This window comes from Aspergillus stella-maris, assembly GCF_047715825.1.
Source record: "Aspergillus stella-maris strain CBS 113639 unplaced genomic scaffold BDV14scaffold_25, whole genome shotgun sequence".
Taxonomy (NCBI): Eukaryota; Fungi; Ascomycota; class Eurotiomycetes; order Eurotiales; family Aspergillaceae; genus Aspergillus; species Aspergillus stella-maris.
The window spans coordinates 323236-337137 of record NW_027396819.1 but is presented as its reverse complement, the minus strand read 5'-3'; the positions used below and the strand labels follow the sequence as shown (position 1 = coordinate 337137).

Below are 13902 nucleotides of genomic sequence, written 5' to 3'. Positions count from 1 at the left end.
ACCTTATCGGCCTCCGATATATAAACTTCGATCCGTGATCCACCCGTTCCTGGACTTCTATACATAGAATGCATCAAACTTTGTTCTCATGAGATCAGACAAGCCCCGAGAGAGTCTAGACCTATTTTCTTATTCGTAAGCAATATAAAATCCCTCATACTTAAGAAAGAAGGACTACCAAATGCCCCAGAAGCTCTGATGGATGGCCAATCTCAGTTCACGTGAGCTCCTACCAATACACCTGAGCAAGCGACTGAACACATAACAGTAACCCATAGTAGGGCACCTTCTCGGATATTCATCCCGTCTACTACGAGCACGTTCAAAATCCGGTCATAAGGAGTGGCCGCTTTTGCAGGTGTAATGGCTCAATTATATGACTAGGCTATGAGATAGAATGGAGCTTCATATCGATTGGGTACAAGAAGAACGTATAGCATTGATCATGTATCATAGATCGTAAGTTCAGGCATAATCACATCATCACCATAGATAAACCCAAGAGTCGGCACAGTCATAGTAACAGTCGGCCTCATCAACGAGTAAAAGCTCGAGGAAGAAAGAAAGGACTGAACAGCAGCAACAGACCAACCCTTACACCAAGGTATAGGTTTGCCTAACTACTTACTGTTTACTTCCACCCCCAAAAACACCACCAACCGAACTCCCAACACTCTGCGCCCCAGAACTGATTCCCTGACCCGCGCTCTTGCCGCCATTAACCACGGGGTCCGTTACACCTCCCAGCATCGACCCGCCATAGGAACCGCTCTCGTCCTTCCCTCCGCGTTCGCCTCTGTTCACGCCTTCTTTAGAGACGAGGTTCCCGACGGGCGCGAGGTAGCCTTTTTCGCCGAGTTGGTTGCCGATGAGGTTGTTTGTGTCGTCTTGGAGTTGGTCGAGGCGCGGGTCGCCGCTTATTTTTGTTTTGTCGAGGTTGTCTAGGTGGGTGGAGAGTGTTAGTTTTGCACCTTCTATTATAGATGTGTAGAAGGGGATGGGCAGGGTAGAGTCACGGGGCGCTGTAGATGCAGACGCAGGTATAGATGTAGTTGTAGGAGTAGACATACCCTTAGCAATATAAGAAGCTTTATTATCCCCCCCACCAAACCACTTCAGGTACTGGTCTTCCAGCCAGGGCATCCATTTCTCGTACTGGTCGTTGTAGGCCTCCTTCACCCACTCCGAGTAGCTCTTTTTCTCCTTCTCTTCGGCGGGGAGCGAATCGTAGAAATGCCGCTTTTGTTCTTCGGTGTGTTGCCTTTCGGGGGCTGGCGGGCGGGAGGGGGTTTGTGAAGAGGAGCCGTCGGAGCCGGAGAAGGGGTTTAGGTTGGGTAGGTTGTTCATTTTGGGTGGTTTTGTTGGTGATGTGTGGTATAGAGCGGAGGTAGTTGGTGGTTGTAGATGGTGATAAAGTAATTGGAGAGTTGGAAGGGTATCTGAGACGTTGATATTAGATTAAGTAAATGTAGATAGACCCTCTCACCCCGGAAATTAAGAGATCTATATACCCCTCCCCCAAGCCTCAAATATATGATATCAGAGCCCAGGCCACCAGCCAACATCAGCACCCTTACATGGAGTCCAGCCAGAAAGCGGGCTGCACAGCCATACCTCCAACCCACCAACAACCCACCTGGAACGTTGCCAAGCGTGGACCCCCCCGTTGACGCCATAGCCATCGAGCCGTCATCGCGATCTCGATCCACGGGATTCCTGCTTACGATCCAGATGCTGTCGGTGGCGCTGTTGCGCGTCGCATCTTACATTCTGGTTCGGCCGTTAGGGATGAGTGACGTCATGCCTGCGCGTGCTGGATTATGCGATTGTGCGAGTGAGTACCGGTTGGATGTGATGGGTCTACCGACTGATCGATATCTGGCTTTTAGAGCAAGCTGAGAAAAGGGGAGTATGCGGTTTGATTCGTTATAGGGTTGGTGCCCGATCTACCTAGGTGGCCGCGTGGGATTGTTCTGGATGGTGTGGATAAAGATGTACAGTTCGGCGTGGCCGGATCATGCGCGACGCTTTAGCCACAGGATCAGCTAGATAGAAGCCTTGCATTTTTGGACATTATCAACACCTTTTCCTTACAGGTTCTCTCGCAGTTCAGGATATACAGTATAGAAATGACATCATAGCCCTATAACATCCCATGGTACAAGTGAATATCCAACGGTCGATGCCATGGAGAGATAATGTAGTCTCGATAATTCGGCATCAATAATCCTGTATATACACTGCCATATATCATATCTATGTAACTGCTCACTTGGGCGGGTTGACCAGGCCATCCTGGTTGAACTCGTACCGGGTTTCGCGTTCCTGGACATCGTCAGCAATTTTTCAGTGAAGACAGAAGCTGAGGAGCATACCCAGTATTTGTTGAAACCAACACCTTCGCAGACATCTGCGTAGCTCAGGATCATTGGCGGTGCCCCTTCGGTCATGCTCCTCTTCAGCGCCTCCAAGGTCTCGCGGATACTCTTGAGCTTTGCCGCGACAAGCGTCCACGGGTAAGCCACCGCGCAGAAGCCGAGCTCGGCGAGATCCTTCGCAGAAAGGTTCTCGGTCTTACCACCCTCAATTATATTGGCGAAGGTGGGAATGCCGATCTCCTGCACGCATCGTTGCATAGACTCCCTGTCGGGCAGGGCTTCAACAAAGACGGCGTCAACGCCAATTCGCTTGAACTCCTTCGCACGACTCAAGGCTTCATCCCAGCCGTGAATTAATGAATCCGTGCGTGCGAGAATAAAAATATCTTGTCCTTCGTTACGGGCGTCGACGGCAGCCTGGACACGCGCGAAAGCTTCACCTCGGGAAACGACAGACTTGCCCTTGGTATGACCACATCCTGAAGACTAAGTTAGAGGCATAAGTCCTGGACATAGTGTGTACTCACGCTTTGGCCAAGTCTGATCCTCAATCATGATACCTGCCGCACCGGCTGCAGCGACCGACTCCACTGTTCTCTTCACGTTCATTGGGCTTCCATAGCCGGTGTCTCCATCCGCAAAGACAGGAACATTGACTTGACGGACGACCTCCTGGATCTTCTTGCACAAGTCTTCCATAGCAATATAGCCAGTATCTGGCAAGCCAAAGCTACTGGCTACCGGGTAGCCCGCCAAGAACACAATAGGAAATCCGGCTTCTTCGACAAGGCGAGACGAAAGACCATCGTAAGAGCACGCATGGGCAATGATTTTGCTAGGGTCATTATGTGCCTCGAGCATCATTGTGCGGAGTCGTGATGCTTGCGCAGAGGGGATTCGACCACGGACATTTTGAAGGGTAACGGTGAAAGAGGCAGCCTCTCCGTTCCCGGAGGTGGTGGGCTGGTCGGGAGTGGTGAACTTGAAAGGATATGGAACAGACATGCTGATCGCAATTCGTCTTGGTGATGAATCTGGAGATCAGCGGATAGTTTATAGATTTGTCCAGCTTAAATGTGGTCTCGACAAAGCACAATTGGAGAGCGGGTATTTCGTATACAAATGCAGGGCGGCAATTTGGCAATATCCGCTCGAGTCTTGATGGGAAGCTCTCGACCGAGAAATGGAGAGCTCAAGACTCCTTCGTGCCGTTTCTTCGCCCAATCATCGACTTTTGATTCGGTTTTTTCCATTGCAGTCTCCAATGAGGGTGAGTCGTCAAAGAGGGTGTCTGTTTTGGTGGACGGATATTGCCAACTAGCCATGGTTGATCGCCTCACCCCTGGTCCCCGTGGGGATGAAATGCGGAGAGCTTAGACAGTCGTCACAATGGGACATTGCCGTCGTAGCTCGGTTAGAGATCAAGCTAGCGGGTTTTCGGTGGCTTGCATCTCAGTCAAAACTGGTATAAAGGTGCTGAGCGGATACGGCTTCGAGAGCGAATAACAATGGTCTTATTCAGAAGTCTGCCAGACCACAAAGTACAATAATGGAAGCCGTCAAGGAAGTCAATTCTCTCCATTTGGAGCATGTTGCGAAGGACGTGGAAGTTGGGACAAAGGATGAACAGCAGGTTCAAGTCACGGCGACCGAAGAGGCATTTATACGCAAGAAGGTATGGCACCATATATTCTGAGCAATGGCCTGATACTCATGGATGACTCAGTTTGACCGCCGTGTTCTTCCCATTGTGTGCATTCTTTATGTGTTCTCTTACCTGGACAGAGGTTAGTGGTACCTAACAGGCTGTTCTCTCCATGTCAGAACCTTCCCAACTCAATCAACGCAGGAAATATCGGCAACGCCAAAACTGCTGGAATTGATAGTGATCTCGGACTAAGTGACTCGCAGTGGGCTTGGGTGCTCAATGCATTTTACATCTGCTATGTGCTCTTCGAATGGACGACTGTGTTCTGGAAGCTCTTCCCCGCTCACATCTACGTGACGGGGTTATGTATCTGGTAAGTGTGGGACAATATCTTTACCCCATCATCACGAGCTGAGCATGGCACTAGCTGGGGTACAGCTGTCATGTGTGCTGGCGCAGTTGACAACCTCGCGGAGTTGATCGTTTGTCGAGCCTTGTTGGGTGTCTTCGAGGCCGCGTTTGGCGCCGGCGCGCCGTACTTCCTGTCCCTCTTCTACCAGCGACGAGAGCTTGGTTTTCGCGTTTCAATTCTTCTTGGAATGTCCCCTGTTGCGAATTGCTTTGCTAGCGCGCTAGCTTATGGTATCACCCATATAAAGCACTCGGCACTGGCCTCATGGCGGTTTCTGTTCATCATCGATGAGCTAGCTGCTTATTTTCTGGTCCTTAACCGTGCCATTCAAAAGCTAACGCAAACAGAGGGCGCTCCAACCGTCCTATTTGGCATATTTGTATTTTTCTTCCTCGCTGATTCTCCCGGTACGGCGAAATTCCTATCAGAATCCGAGCAGACCGCCGCTGCTGAACGCCTTCACACGATCGATCGCACAGCCAAAAACAGACTCGACAGGCACCAGGTCCTTGCCGGTCTGACCGATTATAAGAATTATGTCCATACATTCATCCACTTTTGCTGCAACTTCTCCTTTGCAGGCCTCTCGAATTTCCTCCCTACCATCATCGAGCACATGGGTTACACTTCAATCAACGCCCAGGGTCTCTCCGCCCCACCATACTTCGTCTCGTTCTTGTGCTGTGTCGCGGCCGCTATATTCTCAGACAGATATGGGAAGAGAGGGTTGGTAATCGTCTTCTTCTCGACGATCGGAATGGTTGGGTACTTGATCCTTGCGGCCGTGCAGGACGAGAATCAAGTCGGGCCACGGTACCTGGGTGTCTGATTAGCGACGTGCGGCGTCTTCCCTGCGCTCGCCATTAACATAACTTGGCTGCTGAACAACCAGGGAGGTGACTCGAAGAAGGGCGCTGGTATGGCTCTGCTAGCTGTGTTCGGACAGTGTTCGAGTTTCGTTAGTAGTACTGTCTTTCCTGACTCGGAAGGGTAAGCTTCCTACATATCCACTGATATCCCTGTTCTTCAAAACGTGAATTGACGCTTGCGTTCGTCTAGTCCGACCTATATTCGAGGTTGTGCTATAGGGTGTGCATTGACAGGGTGTATAGCAGTCATGGCGGGTGGTCTATACTTGAAGCTGAGCTATGAGAACAAGAAACGGGACAGGATGTATGGGCCGGTCACAGATGACGTTCGCATCGACGTGACGGAGGACGGCGATGCAAATCCTCGATTTAGGTATCTCGTCTAACTTAGCTATATATGTCTGCGACGACAACAAGTATGAGTAGGTAGTACGCGCAGGTAGGTATGAGAATATAGTCCGATTTAGTCGCTGAATCAATGGTCATTGCATCTCCAATCTCAACATTGCTATAAGTTGTGATAGAACCTTTAGCTTTGCTCTCCTTGTTTTAGCGCTAAGAGGCCCCGTATTCTCCCCATTAAGCGGCCTATGAGAGACCTTATTTAATAATTCCACACTCCCCGCCCTCCACCTTGCGGCTTCCTGGCTTTCACCCCATCCATGCTCTACCCACATTCTGATTCCAGTCATCTACAACTCTCCAGTCTACGAGAATCTCCTGTGCCGGAGTCAGCTACATAATCTTTGCTTGGTTTTGACCTCCACTCCCCGCAACAATCCTACCAGTCCGTCTCAGAGGACAATGCAACGCCCGCCCCGAAGCAGAGCAAGAACAGATTATACTTTCCAACGAACCTATAAAGCGTGTATTCCGTGTCGAACGAGAAAGGTAAAATGCGAGGTTGAGCCTGATCCGCAAAGACCGTGTAAGCGATGTCGAAGGATGAACTTGGAGTGTCGGTTTTCAGCGAAGCAACCTTGGTCGAGACCAAAACGTGATGGAGAGGATAGAGCCCGAACAATAATTGATGAACAGGGAAGGTCAAGAGGTCATGATGAAACAATGGAGTCCGGGGGAGCTGGGACAGCAACCGGTGTTGCTGATCGTGAGAACGAAACGACACCTTCAACGTCAATCTCAGCGGGATTAGATGATGGTGAGTGTATTTCCACGACGGTGCTACAGAAGCAGGTTGCCAGTGGGAATGATGCTCTGGATATCCTCTTCGATGCGGCTGCCCAGACGCATTCGGACACACATACTCGGGCCCGCCAAACTGCAGCCGGGACGGTGTCACCGTTTGATGTTCGATCGGAAAGCAATGTTCTGAAAGTTTGGGAGGGTTGTCGATTTGTCAAGATGGGGTGGTTCACGGCGGAGGAAGCGCTCTTGTACACGGACTGGTAGGTCGGCCAAGGCACCCAGGGGACATGTAAGGATCTCGTCTCACTTCTTATAGGTTCTTTCGCAATTTGGCGCCCATAACAACGCCCATCATGACAGACTTCTTCGCGTCCCATGATACACATTACTGGTTAATCACTCAGGAACCAGTTCTGTGCTGCACGATTCTGATGATCGCCGCTCGATACCATACCCTGCCAGGGCCTTGCGGAAACTCCAGAGGATTCTACATTCACAATAGGTTGTGGCAGCATTGTCAGCATCTGATCTTAAGAATCATGCTCGGACAGGAAAAGCTCTCAAAAGCCAAGACGAGACATATATCGTCGATTGAAGCGCTACTACTTCTCGCAGAGTGGTATCCTCTAGCCCTGCATTTCCCACACGAGACGGACGGGTGGGATTCGGATTGGATGCTCACAACTCACACCATGCGAGACCCGCCACCCGACACCGAGGAAAGCCTGATGCAGGACCGCTGGAGAGAGGATGTTGTGGAGCCGACGAAACGGTCAGACCGGATGTCCTGGATGCTCGTTAGCTCGGCACTGGCCCTTGCGCATGAACTAGGTGTATTCGATTCGAGGGAGCAATTAAGCACAAGGGGGCAGCGAGTGATAACCGGGCCGGACGTTGAGAGCTATCTCCAAGATTTGGAATTCCGGCGTCAACGCCTTCCGTCGCTGCTATTTGTGACCGCAAACCTGCTTGCATCTAGGATCGGCTGTACTTCCATCATGCCAGAGCTCCATAAGCAGTCAGGTTGTGATAGGTTTATGGCGGTTGACCCTGAGTGGGCAAGGTTAATGTCTTCGTGGGTAGAGTTGACAGAATTGACCAGAAGTCTGCGAGACTCATTCTTCGGCACAACTAATCGTGGAACCCGGCGTGTTGATTTCGAGTCACTGGAACAATGGAAAGCACGGCTTGAAGCATGGAAGGAACGTCAGCAAGAAGTGAAGAGTAAGTGATCGATTGGTCTGAGTATCAGTGGACTGACTCTGGCTAGCGTTCCGATATGACAACATCCTCCTAATTGAGTACCAGTACCTGCGTGTTTTCGTCAATTCTCTGGGTGTCCAGAGAATTGTTGAAAGAGTTTTGTCCGAAACATTGCCCCGAGGAACTATTGACGCTACATTTGTCTCTCAGGCACGCGAGCTCAATATGAATAGAAACGAGTACGATTTTATCGAAGAAGTAATCGAAGGGACCTGCGTAATCCTGGCGCGAATTGTCTCGCTCTCAAACCCTCGATGTCTTCCTATGATGGCCCTGTCACGCGTCATCAGCTCTTCGATATTTCTCCTGAAAGCGCTAGCCCTGGGAGTGCGGAAGACAAAGCTTCAAGAGTCACTTCACCTACTGGATGAGGCAGTAGCCGCTCTGCTTTCCAACCCCCTAGACGACATCCACCTTGTATCAAGATATGCAACTCTTCTCAAAACCCATGTGTCCCGTTTGCGCCAGACATTTGCGAGTTCCAGTCGCGCGGAGCTTGCGGAAAGTGGACCAGAGCAGGACGAAGCGCGTGGTATGGGCGTCAACGAGCCAGAACAACTATCTCCGACAGATGTCGCGTGGAACCCCGATGTGATGGATTGGTCTGGACAAGGAGACCTTGGAGACTGGTTGTCTCTTCCATTGGACCCGTTGATGGCGCCTTTTGGGTCTTGGGATGGGCCCGAAGCAGATCTAGGACTCGACCTCGACTGCTTAGACCTAGACTTCATCTGGAATTTACCGCCGTAGTCTGGGAACTGAGAGCACTGCACTTGAAGTGCGTCACTGCATGATGCCCAGCGCTTCGGAGATAATCATGAGAGTCGTTATGTGTTAGGATTCAAGGTTAACTACAGGAGACAACACACCACGGTCGCTCCTTCCCTGGCAGTCAGAATGTTGTTACAATATCTTGGGAAGTCATCCGAAGCCCCGAGAGTTTACCAAAGAGGTAAATGGACGTCAGGCAACACAAATCATTTCTCCGAGCTTGTGGCAGTGTCTTGTTTCGAAAAACGAAACAGAGCACCAGAAGGCCTCGAGACTGCAGTCTGACAAAGAAGGCGCTTACAGCGTGTGATGTGACAGGACGGCGCTATGTGATGGGCAGCGCATCTCCACGAGACTATCCATTCTCTAACTGGGCGCTTAACCAACCACAATCCGCAGTGATGTGAACAGCGCTCGAGATAACGCAAGTTAATTCGCTAGGCGAACACTCGACCCCATCAAGAAGACGATCTTCCGAGCTCGAGCCATTCGGATCTTGGGATTCTTGTTTTTGATCGCCCCCGCAAGCCAGGCCACCGTCAAACAGCAGTTCATCCTCAGTCGCTTTCTTGCATTTAGACTCGATGTTTTCTCAATATTTCATGATTTCCCTGGTCGCTGACTTTCACTCACTTTTTCCCAGTTTTTGACCCCAAGACCTGCGGGAATCAAAGCCCTGCGGATTAATGCAGACCCTGGACGGTTGCTTACTATAACGACCTACATATCTGGGCACTTCATCGCCTCGTACTCAGCCCCTCAGATATCGCCAGCTGTCCGTAGGGTATCGGGCCCGAGCCCCCAAGCTGACCACCATGAATCCAAGAATGCGTTTGAGCCTCGACACCTCAAATATGGGGGTCAATAATCGTTATTCTTATGTGGAAACCCCGGTGGAAATGACTCCTCCAAACCAGGCCCGATCACGACTTGCAGCCGCTCCCTCAACACAAGACACTTACTCTACGCATCCTGCCGACGTTGAGAAAGCACAAATGGCAGCGCATTATGGCCAAAGCCCTGATATTAGGCAGCACCCCGCAGTTCATGCTCCGGTTGCCGAGCCTATACCCGAGCAAAATGCGACACAGCCTGAAGCGCAGGTTAAAAAACCCCTAAGCTCACCCGGACCTATTCCCGTCAAGGCGGATCCTCACGCACAAGCTCATGATCATGATCATCAAAATGTTCCTGTTGCGCCTGATGCAAATCCCCTTCGATCTCCCAAAATACCGTATTTTCCTCCGCCGGTACGGTCAGCAACAGCTCCGCCGTCGGCGACGACCGACTGCGGGGCCTACCACCAACCGGGACAGGTAACGCATCCAAACCAGCAAATAAAAGGCGGTGGATGGAGTTATGATTTATGCGACTGTTCTTCCAGCATTGGGACGTGTTGTCTCGGTTTCATATGTCCTTGCATTTTGTATGGACGAACGCAGCACCGCTTGTCCATGAGGTCGAGAAAGGAGGACCCAACAAACATGCTCGGGTATGAAACATGCAATGGATCATGCACTGCTATGGGTTTACTATGTGGGTGCCAATGTAAGTGCAAGTCATAATTCGGGTAATTCGGGGATTCCTGGCGATAGCTGACAAGAGTTAGGGCTACTGGCTACTATCCAACACACCCGGACGCGCAAAGCGTACGACATACCGGGCAGTATTGCGTCCGACTGCGTCCGCGCAACCTGTTGCACATGCTGTACGCTCATCCAAGACGAGAAGGAGATACGCAAAAGGGAGGAGGAGAGGGCGATTGCAGTCAGAGCCGCCGGGGCTACTCTGGTATCTCCGTACCTAGCCCCGATGCCGATGTCGTACGGTCCACCCCCAAGGTGAATGGACTTGTGCTTCTTTTCACGAATGACGACCAGAGCTAGACTGCATCCTTTTGTTTTGAGCGAGTTTAATGCTTGATACCCCCTGGCCAGATTGCAACCGCTACGAAGCTTCCCCAATGGTTCGCAATCTCATCTTGAATATATACCGCGTTTTGTACAACATACCACAGGGACCCTAATCTGATGCAGCAGCTGTCGATGAGCTGTTCAATGTGATTTTCTTGTGCCGGTTCAACAGTTTGTACCCCGTACGAGGCTCTATTAGGAAGTCGGTGCATGGCCTGGGCCTTTGTACTTCCGCCAGGGTCGCCGATGCAGGTGGAAGCACATACTGACAATAGCCGCCAATGGCTGCCTGCACCTAGACGATGTCAATGTTAATTAATGAGCATAATATAATAATAATATGTAACATTGAGCAGTGTAAGAACAAAGAAGACCTATCATGAGTTAGGTACTTTTGGGACTCGATCCATGGGCGGTGACCAGCTAAGACTGCGATCTGGACCAGTGGCAGCCAACTGTGGCGCTCCTCCAGAAAGGCTTCTTTCACTCCTCGACCTCCAGCCCCATCAACCTCATCTCCTGGGCATGTAACCTGTCTGCTCAGTCTGGCCCATTTCTCTCCTTCTGATCATTATTTCTATCGCTCAGATCCTGCATACCTACCCTCCCACTCGATCCGGACCGCATTCGTGCCTTACCTGCGACCCGCGCCGCCGACAGCCCCCGACCGTCTGACTGGACTCGTCCGCTTGGTCCCTTAAGAATAGATTTGGCGCAGTGATGGAGAACTGAACGGAGTATTTCACGATTTATATGACGTATGCATAGTGCATTGATGCCTGCGATACCGATGCTCTCCCGGAGTGTATGAGCTGCTTTGGTCGCGACGTGACTTAGTGCTTCAACTATGGCCATGGAGGAGGATGATGGCCGCCTCGCCCCCCGCCAAATATGGGCCGCACCCACGAGTACCACCACGAGGACATACGTTCCCGGCTGCACTCCTTATCTCCTTCCTAGTGATGGTATGTTCCCAGCAGTCACAGTTGTTTTGCTCGCGGCGCCCACTGGAGGTCGCATCTTGCCTGCTTCGCTTGCGTCATCTCAGCTCGACTAACACCTCGATCGCTTCCAGGTTATGTGTGGCTAAATCGCACCTATTCGATATCCCTGGGTGAAAATGCCATCTACGATCCCGCGTGTACGAGTACCCCGACCACGACCGAACATGCCGGCGCTGCGCTTGATACCCTGGACCCCTTTTACGCGTCCGTCATTCCGCAATTGTATGCCATGGGCTGTGCCACCGTTGTCAGCTACCTGCTTGTTATCATTCTTCTTATTACACCCCGAACATTCTACGTTGGTGGACCTGGAGGCGGCGCCAGTTTTCTAGGACAGCATGGCATGGTCAGCGGGTCCTACAGCAATAACTCTTCGGTGGTTGGTGTCGGAGGTCGTCCGTGGCTGCAAAAGGTCGCCGCGCTTCTAGTTGCCATATCCCTGACAATAGCGACGGCCGATTCCTTTCGGGTAGCTGAGAAGCAATATGACCACGGCTACTCTGATGCCGAGGCCTTGACATCGGAAGTCATCGACGGGACCGAGATTAAGGTTGTTCGAATTATATCGAGCACCTTTCTATGGCTAGCCCAGGTACAAACTCTAATCCGCCTTTTCCCGCGGCATAAAGAGAAGATCATGATCAAATGGGCCGGTTTCGCACTTATAGTCCTGGACACCATTTTTGCGATTTTGGACAAGTTCTTGGTAAAGACGAACACGACACGGCCTCGGTTATACGAAGATGCCATTCCGGCTCTCAGCTATCTTTTTGAACTCGCCCTCAATCTCCTCTACGCCGCTTGGGTTATATTCTATTCTCTATCAAAATCTCGATTTGCATTCTTTCACCCTAAGATGAGGAATATTTGCCTCGTCGCACTTTTATCTTTATGTGCAGTCTTGATACCTGTTGTTTTTTTCGTTTTGGATATCGCGAAACCGGAAATAGCTGGGTGGGGTACCTATATCAGATGGGTTGGCTCCGCCGCAGCCAGTGTTGTCGTGTGGGAATGGGTAGAACGGATTGAGGCCTTGGAACGTGATGAGAGAAAGGACGGCATACTTGGGCGAGAGGTCTTTGATGGCGATGAGATGCTCGAGAATACGCCTTCCGAAGAGGTCGACTGGCCCCGCCAGCAATTCCAGGGTCATGATCGTGGTGGAGGTACCGGAATGTCTTCAGCCTGGGGAGGCGTGATGGGGTTCGCCCATCGACCATTACGGACACGCGGAGGTCGCAATGCTCCAGATCAACGTGAGCCGCAAGAATCTGCTGCCGCGGCTCTATCACGGAGACGGAGATCTGCTCGGCCAACGCCACCGCCGGCAGCGGTCACTCCTGTTAGTCGAGCTGATACAACGAGTGCAGCTAGTACGGTCTACAACGTGCATTATTATCCTGTTTCCAGTCCCACGCCACCAGTTGCTATGCCATTCATGGAGGAGGAAGACGAAGGATCCGATGGCGACGAGGGCGAGAAGGAACTCGCCGTCGTCCAGAATCAACAAACCAGCCCGTCTACTCATAACAATTCCTTGGATCCGGGTAGAGAAAATTCGCCGCAGATTGTCAACACCGATCACCGATGGCGCACTATCCTCAACCCGTTCAAGAACAGACATGCCGCTTTGCCCCGAGAAATTGCCTCAGCACAGGCTGAAGAGGAAGGATTTCTCCCGCCAGAAGCGCAGTCGCAAAATCAGAGAGATATAGAAGATCAGGCTCAAAGTCCACGGCAGCGAAGCCACTTCTTCTCGTTCCACCAGATGACGAACCCTGCGTCAAGGCGACAGAGTGTTGTCGACCCGCTGCCAGTGACAGTGATACCGGCCCGTCGTCGCGGTCAGAATACATGGTCGCCCGAATGGTTTACGGACTCCAATCTCGACCGGTCATCAAGCCAGCGGGCTGCAGCGAGGCCTACGGATCCACGCATGAGAGTGTTTCAGGGGCAAAGTCAAAGCGCTGCTCCATGGACTGGGGCTGAGGTAGATGAATCATTCAGTTCCATGGATTATGAGCTGCGTTATGATCCCGAAACCGCAGCACTTGTGCATGAGAACCCATCCTCTCATCAGTCTACGCAGGCCGAGAATCCGGCGCATCCGAACATGCCGGCTCAGGGGTCGGATCGGCCAGAGGCACCTTCATTACCGGAGGGTCAACAAGGCGGTCAGGACCAGCCACAGCCTCAGGAACCACCGGGTCCCAGTCAGGGCACTGAAGGACAAGGGCCGCAACGATAGCATCCGTCTTCTTCTCTCGTTTTGTTGTGTTTTGTTGTCTTCGATTTGGGTTTAGCGGGGAGTAACGGCGGCGATCCACCTACTGCATAGTGGACGCCTGGACTATCTTTCGGGTCAAAAGGCCCGGCACTATTTCATACATATTTATTGGGAAGGAATATTGGGCGGCGATGCAAACAAGATACCCTATATTACAAAATTAATCTCACACATACATTTGTCTACATACTAAAGGTGGTGGAACTAAGTA

At 51.4% G+C, this 13902-nt stretch overlaps 7 protein-coding genes across 7 annotated transcripts; 5 read left to right on the top strand and 2 right to left on the bottom strand.

Annotated features, from left to right (window-relative positions):
- Nucleotides 1-624: 624 nt before the first annotated feature.
- BDV14DRAFT_199947 (uncharacterized protein) lies at nucleotides 625-1347 on the bottom strand (the record flags this gene model as incomplete). The annotated part of the gene is made up of 1 exon (XM_073773400.1): nucleotides 625-1347. One exon carries the CDS (start codon nucleotides 1345-1347, stop codon nucleotides 625-627), a length of 723 nt encoding a protein of 240 aa, XP_073628507.1.
- Nucleotides 1348-1440: 93 nt separating this feature from the next.
- Nucleotides 1441-2083, top strand: BDV14DRAFT_56217 (uncharacterized protein). Its single transcript, XM_073777042.1, has one exon. It carries the CDS (start codon nucleotides 1534-1536, stop codon nucleotides 1897-1899), a length of 366 nt encoding a protein of 121 aa, XP_073628506.1. The 5' UTR covers nucleotides 1441-1533; the 3' UTR covers nucleotides 1900-2083.
- Nucleotides 1547-3993, bottom strand: BDV14DRAFT_172845 (isocitrate lyase/PEP mutase family protein). Its single transcript, XM_073768644.1, has 3 exons — nucleotides 2906-3993; nucleotides 2376-2857; nucleotides 1547-2325 (listed from the first exon to the last, which is right to left on the bottom strand). Exons 1-3 carry the CDS (start codon nucleotides 3381-3383, stop codon nucleotides 2269-2271), a joined length of 1017 nt encoding a protein of 338 aa, XP_073628505.1. The 5' UTR covers nucleotides 3384-3993; the 3' UTR covers nucleotides 1547-2268.
- Nucleotides 3928-5693, top strand: BDV14DRAFT_189602 (putative MFS transporter; the record flags this gene model as incomplete). The annotated part of the gene is made up of 7 exons (XM_073771227.1): nucleotides 3928-4053; nucleotides 4105-4165; nucleotides 4228-4399; nucleotides 4454-4748; nucleotides 4788-5261; nucleotides 5331-5428; nucleotides 5498-5693. The coding sequence occupies 7 exons, from the start codon at nucleotides 3928-3930 to the stop codon at nucleotides 5691-5693; spliced, it is 1422 nt and encodes a 473-aa protein (XP_073628504.1).
- A 418-nt stretch (nucleotides 5694-6111) lies between these two features.
- On the top strand, nucleotides 6112-8466 carry BDV14DRAFT_189601 (transcription factor domain-containing protein; the record flags this gene model as incomplete). The annotated part of the gene is made up of 3 exons (XM_073771226.1): nucleotides 6112-6713; nucleotides 6770-7677; nucleotides 7724-8466. The coding sequence occupies 3 exons, from the start codon at nucleotides 6112-6114 to the stop codon at nucleotides 8464-8466; spliced, it is 2253 nt and encodes a 750-aa protein (XP_073628503.1).
- Nucleotides 8467-8984: 518 nt separating this feature from the next.
- Nucleotides 8985-10754, top strand: BDV14DRAFT_172836 (DUF614 domain protein). Its single transcript, XM_073768643.1, has 2 exons — nucleotides 8985-10035; nucleotides 10097-10754. The coding sequence occupies exons 1-2, from the start codon at nucleotides 9303-9305 to the stop codon at nucleotides 10330-10332; spliced, it is 969 nt and encodes a 322-aa protein (XP_073628502.1). The 5' UTR covers nucleotides 8985-9302; the 3' UTR covers nucleotides 10333-10754.
- A 144-nt stretch (nucleotides 10755-10898) lies between these two features.
- Nucleotides 10899-13861, top strand: BDV14DRAFT_172834 (PalH/RIM21 family protein). The gene is made up of 2 exons (XM_073768642.1): nucleotides 10899-11365; nucleotides 11476-13861. Exons 1-2 carry the CDS (start codon nucleotides 11248-11250, stop codon nucleotides 13650-13652), a joined length of 2295 nt encoding a protein of 764 aa, XP_073628501.1. The 5' UTR covers nucleotides 10899-11247; the 3' UTR covers nucleotides 13653-13861.
- Nucleotides 13862-13902: the final 41 nt, after the last annotated feature.

Excerpts from the sequence above, each read along its gene's own strand:
- BDV14DRAFT_172834 (XM_073768642.1), top strand. The coding sequence starts at position 11,248 with ATGGCCATGGAGGAGGATGATGGCCGCCTCGCCCCCCGCCAAATATGG. Across the intron at positions 11,366-11,475 it reads TTATCTCCTTCCTAGTGATG|GTTATGTGTGGCTAAATCGC; the intron begins GTATGTTCCCAG and ends GATCGCTTCCAG.
- BDV14DRAFT_172845 (XM_073768644.1), bottom strand. The coding sequence starts at position 3,383 with ATGTCTGTTCCATATCCTTTCAAGTTCACCACTCCCGACCAGCCCACC. Across the intron at positions 2,858-2,905 it reads GGATCAGACTTGGCCAAAGC|GATGTGGTCATACCAAGGGC; the intron begins GTGAGTACACAC and ends CTTAGTCTTCAG. Across the intron at positions 2,326-2,375 it reads TTGGTTTCAACAAATACTGG|GAACGCGAAACCCGGTACGA; the intron begins GTATGCTCCTCA and ends GACGATGTCCAG.
- BDV14DRAFT_56217 (XM_073777042.1), top strand. The coding sequence starts at position 1,534 with ATGATATCAGAGCCCAGGCCACCAGCCAACATCAGCACCCTTACATGG.
- BDV14DRAFT_172836 (XM_073768643.1), top strand. The coding sequence starts at position 9,303 with ATGAATCCAAGAATGCGTTTGAGCCTCGACACCTCAAATATGGGGGTC. Across the intron at positions 10,036-10,096 it reads TTTACTATGTGGGTGCCAAT|GGCTACTGGCTACTATCCAA; the intron begins GTAAGTGCAAGT and ends GACAAGAGTTAG.